This window comes from Pholcus phalangioides, unplaced genomic scaffold (assembly GCF_987345545.1).
Source record: "Pholcus phalangioides strain wild (caught in Gottingen) unplaced genomic scaffold, Ppha-v1.0 ptg000007l_1, whole genome shotgun sequence".
NCBI lineage: Eukaryota > Metazoa > Arthropoda > Arachnida > Araneae > Pholcidae > Pholcus > Pholcus phalangioides.
In genome coordinates this window covers 49,618,230-49,635,331 of record NW_028301600.1, presented here as the reverse complement: position 1 = coordinate 49,635,331, position 17,102 = coordinate 49,618,230, and the positions used below count along the sequence as shown (strand labels likewise).

Here is a 17,102-nt window from a genome sequence, read left to right as displayed (position 1 = left end):
TTTCTTTCCGAGCTCACCTCAGCATAATATCCGGAAAATAACTGTTTCCTTGAGTTTCAATGTTCTTTACATATTGATTCCAGCTGGTACAACAATATACAGGGTGTCCTAACTTGGCCTTTTTCTCATCAAGCATTCATCATAAAGAAATGGTTCCAATTTTAAAAATGCTCAAATTGTATTGAAAAAAAATCAGCCTGTACCAATTTTTAGAGTGAAATTAAGAACCACTACTGTAGAAGGATTACCGTTACACCAGGAGAAAGTTTACTTAGACTACGGGCATTTCCAAAAATAATTTGAAAAAAAATATTGTGAAAGAGGGACTTATCGGTGTACCGAGCATCGTTGAAGTGAGGTTTCATTAAAAAAATATATTGTTGGTACGAGACAGTATCCCTGGGTATGAAAGACAGAATACACACTATTACAAAGTTAATACAATAGAGAAAGATGTTTAGATAAAAGTCAACTGAAATGAGGTATAAAATCTGCTCCCCTTCATCAATGACAATATGCAATTTCTTTGAGAAAAAATTTATAATAATTTCTCTTTTCTGCTCTGCATGAGAACTTCCCATAATAACCAATTACCAATAATAAACACTGATGGCAAAATGGTTATGAAAATGCGCGTATCTTAAACAAAAGCAAGTAAAAATATGATAGCCTTTTCTAACCTATCTCAAAACTGCTTGTCATTGGACAGTGAAAATTCATGGGGGGGGGGGGGTGGAGATCACCAGGAAGCCTAAAATTTATGGAACATGTGGGAACGTGGGTTTAACAACAAGCAATTTGTGAACTATAGTTTTTCCCCCACATGAAGAAAACATTGGGGTGGGGCTGAAAGTTACTGGTCGTCCCGTATACACGGGACTCATGCACGAACACAGAAGAGTAAGGGTGCATTTGCATTGTTTTTTCAGAAATTATTGGGGGGGGGGGGGAACTTAGCCCTCTTACAAAATTTATTGGGGTGGTGGGAAGTCAAATGGCCTCAGCCCCTAGGCTCCGGCACCTATGGTCACCACCAAATTTGGAGGCTGGTGGAATAAAAAGGTTTGTGGGTGTAAAAAGACTGGCCTGGAGCGAGGTCTATCCAGTCTTTCTTTTTAATTGTTTAGTTTTGGAGAAGTCTTTTGCGACGACATTTCTGGGGTTCTCAATGAGATGAGTAACAAAAGAAAGGGCATATGTGTGCATTCTCAGAGTACAACACACAATTTCGTTTTTTCCCCCCATTATATTTTTTATGAAGAGAGTTGACACCTCTTTCCCACAATCCAGTCCTTTTGTGTACAGCCCAATCTGTGTTTTGAATTACTGTAGGTTGGACTACTGGACAATAGCCATTCCAAAGAAGTGGGGCTGCCGCTTAATTGTGATTGCAATGATAATAAAAGCAAAAAAAAGCACTCTGCTTCAAAACGAATTTGAGCAACCCATTGCAGAGACATGTTGGGGTAAAAGGGGGGGGGGGTGCTGTTCCAGGAAATGAAAAGAAGAGACAATGCAAAGTGGGGTGTCATCCCTGCTCAGAAAAACCTGCTGGGGATAAAGAAGGAGATAAGTAGACACTGGCTGTTTTTGAATAGGAATGATGAGCAGGATCTGCATTGAGAAACTCTTGTCTTTCTGCAAGCCAGTATACCAGCCAAGAGTAGCAGGTTTTTTTTACTTTTGTTAGTATGTTTTTCAGGGGCAAAACGAATGCCAAATAAATTAGGATCCATATTTAGAATTTCAAAAATTTCTTAGTCATATTTGGAAGGGCACTTTAAATTATAAATTATCTATTGGCTGCCGCTGTGGTGGTCGAGTGGTTATAGTGACGGACTCGCGATGCAAGGATCTGGGTTTGAACCCCACAGTGGTGGTCGGCTGAAGTTGGTTTTCTGTGGTTCCCAACTTCAAGGCGCAAATGCGAGTCGATCTCCCAGTTGAAAAGTCTCACCACAGAGAGCAACAGTCCTACAACGATAAATCATTCAATCATAACACTTCACTCATAGTTAGAAAAACTGGTGGCAGATGGCAGCACTACACATAACAAGCATTACAGAGAAACAAAAAACTTCATGTCAGGTTTCACTATACGTACACGCACATTCCCGCATGTACCGATTCATTGGGGGTTCCGCACGCGCGGGGGGGGGGGGTGCATGTGTGGTGTAGCAGTAGTAGGTAGGGCCTCCAAAAAATGGCTCGGGGATCCATGATGTTCTTAAGTCAGCCACCTCGTTGGGCAATTTGCCTGTTGTGGCTTTGTATTTGTATTTAATTTGAATGGTATTGCTCGCACAACACGAGCAAATATCTTCCGACATCCCTGCACTCAAGCACTAACTGAGACTCAAAAACAGGGTCATTGAACCAAAGACTGGTTTGCTGACTACTCAGCCCCAAACCACCTTCCATTTCAGATAATAAGGGATGCAGTATTAAGAAAAATAACCCGGGAAAATATATGGAACTACAAAATGGCGAACACAAAGAATTAGAAGAGGTACTGTTCACATGGTTTTGAAATAATCTTGCTAAAAATATTCCAGTCAGAATATTCCAGTTCCAGAAAGATGTCAGAAAGTTTAGAAATGAAGGTGAACAGAGAGATGAAAATTGACAGCTTCAATTGTGAAGAATGAATAAACTTTTGAAAAAATAGAAGAGAAAAAATAGTAGAGCAAAGTACTTTGGAATTTTTTTTTTTTTGTAGAATCAGCTGCTGTGATAAAAGAATCAATTCATAATTGGCACCCTGTTTAATTGGAAATTCAAGACGATATTCATACAATATCAGCAAGAGTTCCTCATATACTGTCCTGCCAAATACACATGTAATTTTGCATTTGTAGAAATATCCTGTTTTTCTACCCATATTGTGGAGATTGAATAATTGTGGGTTTACATACATAACAAGAAAAGACATAAAACATGAATTTGATCTAGCTGATGTTATTTGCATGAAAATATTCATGTAATAACCCGTTTTAAGTCAGTTTCTTTGTTTAAGGATGAATTTTCTTTTTTGATTCATATTTTCTTCCCAATGTCCAATGGCACAAAATATGTCAAAAAGCTGCTTTACTACAATTTTTTTATGGTGTGGTGTACTTAGCAAATTTCTTTTAGCTTTATAAAAAGTATTAGGACAACTGTATGATACTGAAGATGGTGATTTGAATGAACTTTCTTCATTATTTTTGAATAGTCGAGCTTTTTTATTCTTGTTTCTCATCTTCTTTCTTCTGATGTCAATTTCTTTTACAATACCACTTAATTTTTCCTCTTTATTAAGTTTGTACTTTTGCATTGAAGCATGGTGTCTTTTTTTGTAAGTGCCATAGCTTCCTAATTTTTTTAATTTGAAATGACCATAAAAAATAAAATAAATGGCTACAGATATTACTAAATTCAAATTTGGAAACTTTGAACTACAGTCAAATCCCATTATAATGAACTCCAAGATACTGAAGAAATCACTTCGTTATAACAAAATTTCATTGTAAAGGAATTTCCAATTTTTAACATGCTAATTTTTAGAATTATTATTATTATTATTTTCCAGGGCTTAGTTAGAACTAGAATGACCTACAAAAAAATTTACATGATAATTATTTCATTTTTCCATAATGTGGTACTGAAAGGGTTAAAATAGTTTTCTATTCTTCATAGCTAAAATCACAAGATTCCTTATTAAATTAATTATAATAAAGCAGTAATTAAACTTAATTTTTATTCAACTGAAGTGGCAGAGAACAACAACAATGATGAAATCAGCAGCAAGTTTACATGCTTTTCAATTTAAAATTTAAAAATGTTGTAAATTCTATTTTATAAGAACATAACTGCATGTGAAAAATTGGTAAAAAATATATCAAATTGGTTAATTTGATAAATAAAGTGTGTCTGATTGACTGACTTACTTGTACCAATTTATGTTATTTGGTGAATTTTGTGAGTATAAATTACTCTTTCCTCTTATGAGACTTCCATCATAAATGCCTCGACTCTTTTCGTTCATCAATGTAGCATATGCATTATTTAATTCAATAAATTTTTTGTGCTGAGCAGCATCTCCAGGACAAACATCTGGGTGCAACTATAGAAAATTTGAGCAGGATTAATATAAAATATACAAAAAATAAAAAAGTAATTAAATGTTTTTCCTTTCCAAACTGACAAAGTTATGCATAGCTTTTCAGTTTGGCATAACTCTATTATCTTCTTCAAACTGGCATAACTATTATCACTCATTCATAAACATTTCTTTTATAGGTTGGCACATTTTGATGTTTCTGCAAATTAAAATATTAAAAACTGATTTATGCTGTCACATTTGGCAATTACTCATTCATAAATCACACATTATACTCTTTTGCTGAGCTAAAACCTCTTCTGTTTGTGACGTCTGGTACTGTTTTTTTCTTTAGAAATCAAAACCTTGGTTACCACTGTGTATATCTCCCAAACTGTTTTGTGTGTTTTGTCCAACTCATTGCTTGTCAGAGGGCATTGAAAACCTCACATATAAGCATCGGTCGAAATCATTGGTGGTCTGCTGGTCCGAGATCAGTGATTACACAATCAGACCACAGAGAAAAAAATTGTGAAATTGTGGTAGTCGCAGGACCAGTAGTGAAAAACTTTGCGTGCCCCTTCCCATGGTGATACATTGATTGCAGGAGAATCTCCTATGGGAGAATCACAGATCCGCAGTGGATTTTTATGGCTTTTTGCACCCCCCCCCCCCCCGTTGGTGGTATATATGTTAATATATTTGAATAAAGGAAGAGACATTTTTTGGATTTTATGCTGAGGTGAACTGGAAAAGAAAAGTCACCTGGTCTTTGTCGGGACTTAGACCCGGGCTCTTGCATTACCGGCAAGCATGCCACTGTCTACACCACTGGAGACATGACCCTGCCTTCCTTATTTCAGACACTGTGGTGTGAGGCACTAAAGTAGAAGCATTAGTAGCATCTCTTAACTTCATCAAATGGCCCCCTTCATGTTTGCCCAGAATGAAAGAGGGTCTGGGTTCCACTCCTGGTGGAGACTAGGTGACTTTTATTTTTCAATTCTAATGCTGAGTAGTAATTTATATTATTAAACCCTAATTAATTTATAATCACCCTATACATAGAAGATGAAGTTGCAGGAATCATTTTGCAAGTGATTTTTTTTCTAAATCTTATTTTCAATGGAAACATACAAATATTTCAACAATTGCTAGCAGACAATGGAAGTAGTTAATGGGTAAAAAATCATATTTGATGAAAGTAAACAAAAGTGAATTGAAGAGTGAGCCATGTTAAGAAAGTGGTTTATATCAAAATTTATTACATTTTGCAATGAATGAGTCTTCATTCATGAAGTCAAAACAGGGAATCTTTGCTAATGAAAAACATTTTCAACAGCTGTGCTTCTATTTCTACTCATCAAAATTGCAGCTCAGGTCTGTTGAACCATTGATTGGTGCGCCAAATACTCAGCGGCCAGACAATTTTTTTTTTCATTTTAGATACCTGCTCAGACTATTTGAGAACTTAGGTAATTATTTAACAAAAATAAGGTGAAATCCTCAAACAAGAAACTTAATCTTAAATGAAATAATTAGTCATGAAATGAATGCATGAGAAAAAAATAACATGCATACTTGTTTGCAGAGTTTTATATAAGCATCCCTTATTTCTTTTGGTGAACATGTAGTTTCCAAACCAAGGATGTCATAATATGTTCTGAGGGTTCTGTAAAAATAAAAGAAAACTTTTCAAAAATACATTTATTTGCACTTTTCTTACCTTTTTTTTTTATCTAGAACCACAACTTTTCTCATATACACTGAATGCAAATACGCATAGATGCATATATGCATAAGATAGATACGCATAATGCATATACACTGAATGCAAGGCCACAACAGGCAAAATGCCCAATGAGATGGCTGGAAAAAAATGCTGATGAAAAAACACTACTACTAAACCATACATGTACTTCATCCATATTCCTCTGCGGAACCTCTAACAAATTGGTACATGTTGGAATGTGCATGTATGTGAAGTGAAACCTGATGTGAAGTTTGTTTCTGTGTAATGCTTGTTATGTATAATACTGCCATCTGCCACCAGTTTTTTCTAACTAGATGAAAAACACTGAAAAATGCATATAAGCGATATCTCAAAAAAAAAATCAGCAAAAGAAATTTTTCTGAACAATCTGAACCTGAAATAAAAGTAAAGCTTTTTGGATACTAATTGGTGGTTAACACATTTTTCTTAAAAGTAGCCTTGCGATTTTAATTTTTAATATCAATGAAGTCTTTTTAAAGGAAAATTTATGGGTTCTTTCTATAATTCATGTTGATACAGATTCACTGATATTCATCAAGTGTGCAATGGTAGTTAAACTGTTGCTGTTTTCAATAAAATATTACACTGCCTCACCAAAAAAGAAATATATTCTGTATAGTAATCTGTGCTAATTAAACACTAATATTTGATTGGATTCCTTTAGCATGAAGTATAACATGCATTTGTCATGAAAGTACTTTTATGAGGTCATGCAATATCTCAACACTTATTTCCACTTTAATTTACATCACTATTTCAGAAGGGTCCTTGATAGATCAGCGAAAAAGCAAATTACTTCTTAGATTCCTCTCTGATAAGGTCTACAGACTCTCAATTAGACTAAGATCAGTGCCAATCCAAGTTTCGAAAAGGTTGCTAAAGAGCTTTCTCAACAAATCTTTCAGTTTGAGGTCAATGTATCCTAACATTATCATCCTGGGATATGTCATCACTTTCATAGAAATAAATGCCTCTCAATGGATAAATATGGTTATTAAGTATGCTAAGAGACCGGGAAGTGTTTCAAACCTGTGGGTGCTCGAGCACCCACTGCACCCCTGGCTCCGACGCCAATGCTAAGAGACTCAGATTACTTCATTAGTCAACATAATTACTTACCTTTCGGTGACCTAAGTGTAATCTAACAAACACAACTCAGATCATAATACTTTTTCTGAGTACTGCACAGTGGATATAGTCCTCTAACCATGAGATGAGACTTGGCTACAGCATGTCATGTCAGATGATTCCATTCTTTTCTAGAAAGAACAAGCCAAACATGAAATCTCAGTTGCTGATGAGCTATTCTCAATGTGCAATCATTTCACCTACAACAATTTAATAAAACCGTCTAACGTGTTGTGACATGATGTGGCCAAGTCTCACCTCTAGGTGTTAGAGGACTATACAGTACGACATTGAGTATTCCTCACAGTAACTTTTCTTTAACTCAGTGCACATAATTAGTATCATTCTAGAAATATTCTTGTGATTCACTAACGCAAGGTGTGGCAGAGTTTGACACACAATACGAACAACATAATTATTAACTTTAATTATAAAGTGAAATCAAAAGAAAACAGAAAACACATCATATAACAGACTCATGCATGTACACAACTTACTCACTCTAAGTATGCATATCGAATGGCAACAAAACGAACCGATTTGGTGGTATAACATAGCTGCCAAGTTACAGCTAAGGTTGGTAAGATATCGTAACTCAACACTCCCTCCACATATGAAGCCTAATACCTTTATGAATACAATTAAAAATTACTTTTGACAATGACTTCATCATGATATCTGCCTTTTGATCTCCGAACGGTACATACGTTAGACAAAACATTATTTTAACATTTTTCATGCACTGAATGAAACTGAACGTCAATATGCTTTGATCTGCAGATTTTGAACCAGCTTTATAGCACTTTGGTTGTCCACATACAGAACTGGAATGTCATCGAATCCAATTAGCTTCTTGAACAATACCTGCAACCACACAAATTGATTATTCTTCACTTGTGGCTACATACTCAGCTTCCATCAAGGACATGCCTACACTGTGTTGAAGTCTTGACCACCAGGTGATAGCAGCACCTGAATACAAAGAGACCATTCCAGAAGTTGACTGTAGAGTTTTCTCATCACCATCATGATCTGCATCACTTTAAACACAGAAGTTTGATCATAGAGATGAACGATACATTAGTAGTATCACGAAGGTATCTGCAAATCCTTTTTATTTGAATCTAGTCATCTTTTGTTGGTTTACACTAAGCTTGAGACACAAAAGTTAAAGCAAAAGCTATATCAGATATCAGAGCAAGTAGCTGCCACTAGATACTGTAAACACACACAACTGCTTCTCTATAAGGAACATCAACAGGATCAGCTCCCTCCTGAGCTTTAGTGGTTTCACATGCAGTAGCTACTGGCTTAGCTTCCTCCATACCAAAACGATGCACTATCTTCGCATTTTCTCAGCATAGAGGCCTTGAGTTACATGAAAATGTCTCCATTTTCTTTCTATTTAACGTGGACACTCACAAACGAGTCTAGTGGACCATCAGTTATCTTGAACTCTTGCTTCAGATCAACGATCAGCTTGTCTATCTCTGACTTGCTTGATCTATGCATCATCAACATAAAGAGCAATGATAAATATCTCTTCCTCAGTCTTTCTGGTAAACAAACATGGATCAGCCTGAGACGGTTGAAAATTCAACTTTGTGATGAAATGCATGAATTGACGATTTCAGCATCAAGAAGCTTACTTTAGTCCATAAAGCGAACGCGAACGATGGCACATTCAACCAGAGCCATCATCGTATCCTTTTGGTTGTCACATATAAATCTCCTCGTAAAAAAAAACTATACAGGAAAGCTGTTTCCAAATCAAATTGATGAAAATACAATTTATGTGAAGCCACAACACTGAGAACAGTACGCAGGGTATCAAAATGAGCAACGGGTGAAAACAAGTCATCATAATCTCGACCTTTCCTCTTAGCAAAACCTCTTGTGACAAGCCTAGCTTTCACCTTGTCAAGTGATCCATATGCTCTTGTTTTGATTTGGTAAACCCCCTTGTTGTCAAGAATCTTTTTTGTGGTAGGAAGTTCTGTCAGTTCCCAGGTTTGATTCTCTTCATGAGACCTCATTTCTTCCTCCATAGCATGATGCCACTTTTTTTCTTCAGGCAAACTTACAGCTTCACTATAACTGGTAGGAGTAACACCAGTCAAGGTACTGAAGTGAAGATCGTTGATCCAACTTGCCGAATTCTGCTTCATGGGCTACCAGATGTTCATCCATTGATAAGATGACAATTTCATCATGCAAGGCATTGAGCTCTGTCCACAGTTCTCTGGCTTGATCTTGATAGATTTCCAGCTGATGCCGTGGGAGATCATCACTGTTGAGATTCGGCTTGATGATGTTGCAAAGCCTTGTGATCTTGCCTTTCACCGAACTTCGTTTCTTTACCAAAGATTCCATCTGAAGACCGTTGTTGCTGGTTGCGTTTTTCTTCCTGGGTTTCGGCACCATAAATGTTCATGATCTCGTGGCGTGATTTTCAGGATGGGTCTAAGGTAACTAGCACTGCATATTCTGCTGAACGAACTATCGATAATTAAAGGGACAATTCTAGATGCAATTAACAAATTATGAGTTTATTGAAATATGAGAGGGAAAAAATACATGAGCCGCGTTGTAGTCAGTTTGGTCGCTGAGATGATACTGAGTTGCATGCACAGCCACCCAAGGCAACAGCCTCTTGCCAACTGTATGCTACTGCCATCTAGTGGCCTCAACAACATGTTTCTTGGAGATCAATTTGAAATTGTCAATGGTAAATTATTAATGCATCAGAAACATTGTTAATTTACTCCAAGAAAAATACACTGATACTCCAATATTGACATTTGAAATTCTGATGAATCCCAGAATAGTGATTCAATGTTCTAAAGAATCAGAGATATGTAATATTTTCTATAGAAATTTGATCGGATCACTGCTTTACTTAGCTAACAAAACAATACCTGACATTTTGTATTCAGTAATGCTATTATCTCAGTTTTGTAACAATCTGAATGAAATGCATTGGAGAAGGTTATGTCAAATTTTGCATTATGTTATAAGGACTGCCAATTAAACTATAAATCTGAGTAAATGTTGAAGTTTTGATCTAGTTGCTTATTCAGATGCCAGTTGGGCATCAGACAGAGACAATCGTAAATCAATAAGTAGATATATTGTGATGTTTGGAAATGTACCTATTTCATGGAAAAGTTCAAAACAAAGTAGTGTAGCACTATCAGCAATGGAATCTGAGTTTATAGCATTGTGTGTGTGTGTCAGAAACTGTGAAAGAAGTAATTTGGTTAATGAGAATCTTAGGAAATTGCAAAAAATTAGAATTACCATTACCTATAGCCTGAATTTATTGTGATAATGAAAGTGCAATATATTTTTCTAGAAATTGTAATGAAAATCGAAGAACAAAACATATTGACATCAGGTTTTATTTTGTTAAGAAATTATTAGATCAAGAAAAGTTTAAGTTATTACATATTACCGGTAAACAAAATATTGCGGATATGTTGACCAAATGTTTATCTAAGCAAAAACTTTGACAGTGTTGTGATTATATTTTTGATAATTTTTTGTTACAAGGGCTGTTACAGTTTCAATTTGTATCAGTACGATGGGGCTGAAAGTAAAATTTGTACTGATATGCAAATTAGATATATGTCGCCAGATGGCGTTATTTCTTATTGTTATAAAAAGTATTTATAGTTTGTTTTTTTCGCTGCATGTTGATCACTGTATGTTATATGATCTCGTTATTTTTGCTCGCTGTCGAATATAATGATAGAGTATTGTGAATCATTTTGCTACAACAATATATTGACTTTCGTTAGAATTAAGGTATTGTCGTTTTGTAATTGATAAGGGCTCTACATTATTTTCATCTACCCTCCAAATTGGTAATGCATGGATTTAAAATTTAATGTATACATGTTTGTGTTGTAGGTCTGTATAATCGTCATGACAACTAGAGCTTTTTTTTCGAAGGAATAGCCAACTCAAAGTTGGAAAATCTTAGAAAATTATATTTTCAGCTGATCACCACTGCGCAATTATGGGTTTCAAACCTGGATTTTTGCCAAAGGCGAAATCTGGGGAGGGGCCTCCCCTGCCAAGAACAAAAATTAAAAATATTTTTGTATAAAATTAAAATAGTGGGGAAAAAATACATTCTTTTACTATCAGCTAACAACGAAATTTTAAAATTCGGTATATGGCCCCTCATTCAGGGATGCAACAAGATATCCGTTATCTTATTTGTCAACAAACTGCATGTATATCAATACAATATAGTACAGTAAAATACTTCATTTGTACATCATAGTAACACTACTTTTTTAAGGTTGCACAATCATGACAAACTTTAGAAAGAAGAAAAGAAAAGGGAAAAAGTTGGGGAGGGTTTTTCTCTTCTTGGAACTAGGAAAGAACAGTGTCCTGGGGAATGCGTGAACCAAATTTTTATGCGTCTTTTTCCGAAATTCTGGGTATTTGACACACTATAGCACGTCATTGGCATCTCTGTTATATATCAAAATGTCCAAGGAATATCAGATGTTGTAACTATGATATAGGACGATCTTGTCCTATATTGTGCAAACTATTTATGCAATTAATTGATTGTCTTCAATTTTTCAGTCAAATATTTAATTTATCCCATATTAATTGTCTTTGGTTTAAAGGAAAACTTGGAACAATAAATTATTTTTTTCAGAATTACTTAAATTTTCACACTTTTCAATCTTGTAATTCTGATGTAAAATTGCATCAATCTATATTATGAAACCATTAACTATATCAATTACTATCATAAACCTGACAAAGTTCTATATCAGATTCATGATATAGATCTGTCTCTTTCAAGATAAATGTACAAACAACAAAGATTAATATAGATCTGTGTTGCCATGACATTGATTGATATAGGAACTGTGTATGATGGCATAGACCAGTTAGGGGCATTCAAGTATTATGTCAGAAGATTTTTAGCCATTTTTGACCCCATTCCCCCTTGTCCTTGAAAGTCAGCAAAACTCTGACCCCCCATTGTGTCCTCAGCTCTGCCCCCTCTAAATGCATATTAAGATCACAGATGTATATGGGGGGAGGGGGGCACGAGTCTCTCTATGCCCCCCACTCCAGATGATCAAAAATTTATTTTTTGATGCAAAAATATTTAAAAAAAAAATTAAAATATCGGAAGAAAATACTTTTACATGTTATTATAAGAAACTTTAGTTACTACAAACTAGAGAAAGGTTTTTCTCATTTTTGACATACTGAGTAAAGATGCCATTAAGAATATTTCACATTTTATAAAGGGTGGTTGATGACATAAGGATCATTCAACCCCCCCCCCCTTGGCATCAAAAGTCAGCATACCTGAACCCCCCCCCCCCCCATCAATGCTGACATAACACTTGAATTACCCCTATGCAACAGAAATTGGTTAAAATTTTGGATGATGGAAATCGGTTACGATTTTGGTGTTCAAGTTTTCAACTCCTGAATATATCTGGACTGGACCAAGTTATGTGTATGTACTGAGAGGTATTTCCCAGTGCTCCCAACACACAGGGTCTGGGTACCCAGGGAGGTGACATTGGGCAGATACTTTCATGGGGAAAAGTTGGGGGGCAGGTTTCATTTTGAGGGGTCTGGATGAATCTCATTGTTTTATTATTGCTTTAACATTGAAAAAAAACTCTCATGCGTTATTATTCAATAACTTCATGTTGAGTTCTCTGCCATATCTCTGAGACCTCCTCTGCTCCTTTTCTAAAAAAGGGTATCGCAGACAGGAGCAGCCTCAATTTTTCTGATATGGCCTTTATCGGTTGCGGTTCTCCATAATCTCCCACATACAGGGATTCAATATAATGGTACGAGATACCATAACTTTCGTTCCCAGAGCGGTCACCAAACTCTGAGAATTTCTTCAGAATAATGTTCTCTTCATATTCACATGACCCACAACTCATGTTAATCCACTTGGTGTTAGAGCAATGGGCAAATTTGCCTAGGCTTTTCTCTTATGGGACACCAAAGAATGATGATGATGTGCATAGAAGAAATGATACAACACATTTATCATTACAGCTGAAAATCACCTGTATAAGAAGTAGTAATGAAAACAGCACCCTGAACAAAGGGGGAAAGATTAGCAAGATTGGAAAAAGATTTATTTTCACTAATACAAAGGCTCTAAGGTTTACCTTATCATTAAACTCAGCATGTAAACTGAAATATCAAGTCTCAGCAAAAAAGTTATGCATTCTCTCTCTTTACTTACTTTCTAAGAAAATATTGGATCAAAAAACTACTGAGCGCTTAATGAATTTCCTACTGAATGTTATAAGAAATCACATATAGCATAATTCACATTTATTTGACTGAGAGTAACTCTTGTAAAATACACTTTCGATGTAAAACTGAAGAGAAAAAAAAACTGGTACAGGCATGCGTATGCAAATAAAGAGATATGGAGCCAATCAGAGTACAGGGCTGCGATCGACAACACCTATATAACACAACAAGGGTCTGGCATAGTTGTTATATCGGTTAATGCTGCTACAATGGCAGGTTATCGAGATTTAAGTGAGTCTCAACGTGGTGTTATAGTCGGCGCACGAGAGATGGGACATAGCATCTCCGAGGTAGCGATGAAATTTGGATTTTCACATACGACCATTTCACGAGTGTACCGTGAATATCAGGAATCCGGTAAAACATTAAATCTACGACATCGCTGCGGCCGGAAAAAGATCATGCAAGAACGGGACCAACGACAACTGACGAGAATCATTAAACGTGACAGACGTACAACCCTTCTGCAAATTGCTGCAGATTTCAATGCTGGGCCATCAACAAGTGTCAGGGTGCGAATCATTCAACGAAACATCATTGATATGGGCTTTTGGAGCCGAAGGCCCACTCGCGTACCCTTGATGACTGCACAACACAAAGCTTTACGCCTCGCCTGGGCCCGACAACACTGACATTGGACTGTTGAGGACTGGAAATACGTTGCCTGGTCTGACGAGTCTCGGTTCCAATTGCTTCGAGCTGATGGACGTGTACGGGTATGGAGACAACCTCATGAATCCATGGATCCTACATGTCAACAGGGGACTGTTCAAGCTGGTGGAGGCTCTGTGATGGTATGGGGCATGTGCAGTTGGCATGATATGGGACCCCTGATACGTCTAGATACGACTCTGACAGGCGACAGGTACGTAAGCATCCTGTCTGATCACCTGCACCCATTCATGTCCATTGTGCATTCCGACTGACTTGGACAATTTCAGCAGGACAATGCGACACCCCACACGTCCAGAATTGCTACAAAGTGGCTCCAGGAACACTCTTCTGACTTTAGACACTTCCGCTGGCCACCTAAATCCCCAGACATGAACATTATTGAACATATCTGGGATGCCTTGCAACGTACTGTTCAGAAGAGATCTCCACCCCCTCTTACTCCTACGGATTTATGGACAGCCCTGCAGGATTCATGGTGTCAATTACCTCCAGCACTACTTCAGACATTAGTCGACTCCATGCCACGTCGTGTTGCGGCACTTCTGTGGGCTCGCGGGGGCCCTACACAATATTAGGCAGGTGTACCAGTTTTTTTGGCTCTTCAGTATATATAACTCTATCTTACAAACAGGGTAATCTCATTATGAAGTTGACTGTATATTTTAAATGAATATAAGAATAAAAAATTTTTTACTTCCGAGTGGATGAATTCATCACTTCTCAAAATAGACACTCCAGGTTGTTGAAATTGAGCTCCTGCGCATCATCATATTTTAATAAAAAAAAATCCATAACAGATGCTATTTAGAACTATAAACAATGGGATATAAATTTATTGAAGATAAAAAATAATTAGAAAACATTAAGTATGCAAAGAACTAATCAAAGTAATTCAGCCATGTAAATATATGCTATAAAAATGTTATTTATTGCATGCATGGAGTAGTTTCAAATAAAATCAATAATTATTTCATGCTGGATTTGATTTTAATTTTTTTTTGACACAAGGAGAAATTATGTCAAGCTGTGCCAAACTTTATGCTGGAAGCCTTAAACCTGATATGATTAAAGATAAACAATAACAAGAAACAAACAAAATTTATAACTAATTCCTCAGATGTTATAGATATACAGAGAAATACACAATAATCACACATGAATTAAATATTTATACCTGTACAGGTACACTTGAGCAGGCAAACCTGAACATGTGTAGCACCTTTATGCTTTGTGTTAAGATAATCAGATTTAACAGACTTTCAACATTTAATGGACACCCCCTTTGTTTCTATTACTCCATCAAATATGAAGTTTACCGTATAGAAATTTTCAACCAGATTTTTTAGTCAAAGGAACATTATTATTTCAAATGAAGAAACCAATGACTGAATTTTGACTGTTCAGGTCAAAATAATTGCACAGGTCTTCATACACACATTCAGGTATGTTTGTACAGGTATACCTGACCCATGTATAGCAGCCTTTTTTACTGAAACTTCATCAAAATTAATATGGTAGCAACAAAATAAAATATTATGAATGGTATAGTCTTTTTTATAGTAATTTTTTGGTTCACTTCTGATCAAGTCTATGACATTAATATTGTAGAGTTTATTACAATCTCACAGTTAGAGAGAAAATAAGAGGTTTATTTTATTCCAGCAGGATATATATAGTGAATGTAGCAGTAATAAAAGGATTTACACTGTCTATGACCCAAATATTCTCAAATGTTTTACATTTGTGGCATCATGGAATATGAGATTAGAATTTTGTCATGTTTCATTCTTGAGGCCCTTGAGTGGAATCTACAAGTCCCATGATACACTGATTTTCCATCCATATGATTGAATTAAAATAGGATCTCAAAACCTTTGGAATTTCAAAGTGAGAAATTCCTTTTCAGGTTCTGTATCTTTCAGAAATTTTATCCATTACTGATTCATTTGTTTCATCAGAATGGTCAGGCATGGCTTTCATCTTCTTCCATGCAGCAGCAAAATCAAAGATGATGGACTTGATGCTGCATCTGTGTTAATTTCCCAACATCCCCAAGAGTTTATTATACAGTGAAACCTGAATATAACAATACTATGTGAACCAAGAAAAAAATATTGTAGAAGGGTTATTTTTATATTAAGTAGTAGCATTGTTATCAGACACTACCAAATTCATGCTGTTCTATGCAACGTTTCTGAATTGGTGTTGTTAGCCATGGCGAAATGAACATTTATAAGTATTTATTCGCAGAACTATTTTTTAATTCATTTAGTTGAATAAAATCCATTATTTTTGTTCCACCCTATATATATATATATAACCCTATATATATATATATATATATAAAAGTAGTTTCCTGCACAATACTTTTATGTATTCCCAGAAAGTAGCTTTCCAGCACCTCCATTAATGCTTTCAGAGGGTGGATAGTGCAAAATACCAATGGCTATTAGACGCCATGGAAAGAACTAACACTGATGAGGAATTTAAAAATACAGTAGAACATCGATTATCCGAACACATCGGGATCAAAGGGTGTTCAGAAAAGTGAAAAGTTCAGAAAATTTATTTTGAAACTAATTCAATAACACAAAGGAATAAATTGAAATTCAGCAACAAAAACCTTAAAATAATTAAAATTAACCGACTTATTCTGAAAAGTAAATGAAAAAGGCAGCGCATCACAAAAGAAAAAAAAAATCCATCTTGCTTCAACTTGCTTATACAACATTTTGCCGTCTCATCCCGTAATATTTTCAACAATAAAAATTGAAGCGGATCAGTGTTAGGCCGCGATTCTAACCACGCGAGACATCTTATGAAACACTGTTCTGCCTCACTGTGCGTTATTACATGTGCCATTGGTTCATCTTCATCACTTTCACAGTCATCCTGATCAACTTGATCGTTCACTTTCGTAATTATTTCTTTGTCATCCAAAAAAATGTTATCCTGGATTGTCGCTATCAATTTTCAACCACTGCGACACATCATTTCATGACAGGACTGGAATACAGGGGGTTTCTGAAGCGTATCTAAGCATTCTTTCCAATCTGAAAGATTTCAATCGTCTTCAGTGGTTACGTTAAAACCATGAAAATATGGGCATAA

The 17,102-nt window shown here is 35.9% G+C and overlaps 1 protein-coding gene across 9 annotated transcripts in view; it reads right to left on the bottom strand.

The window, feature by feature from the left end:
- Window positions 1-17,102, bottom strand: part of LOC149085427 (dnaJ homolog subfamily C member 4-like) — an 87,917-nt gene that overhangs the window by 31,935 nt on the left and 38,880 nt on the right. For 7 of the 9 annotated variants that reach the window (XM_089233420.1, XM_089233429.1, XM_089233424.1 and 4 more), the window contains 3 exons: window positions 14,686-14,747; window positions 5,663-5,753; window positions 3,930-4,105 (listed from right to left, as the gene is read on the bottom strand). In XM_089233420.1, the coding sequence (XP_089089546.1) occupies window positions 3,930-4,105; window positions 5,663-5,753; window positions 14,686-14,705 (287 nt within the window). In that variant the 5' untranslated portion in view covers window positions 14,706-14,747. Of the gene's footprint in view, window positions 1-3,929; window positions 4,106-5,662; window positions 5,754-14,685; window positions 14,802-17,102 lie in introns of all 9 variants that reach the window. The other 2 variants (XM_089233421.1, XM_089233423.1) reach the window with 1 other exon arrangement.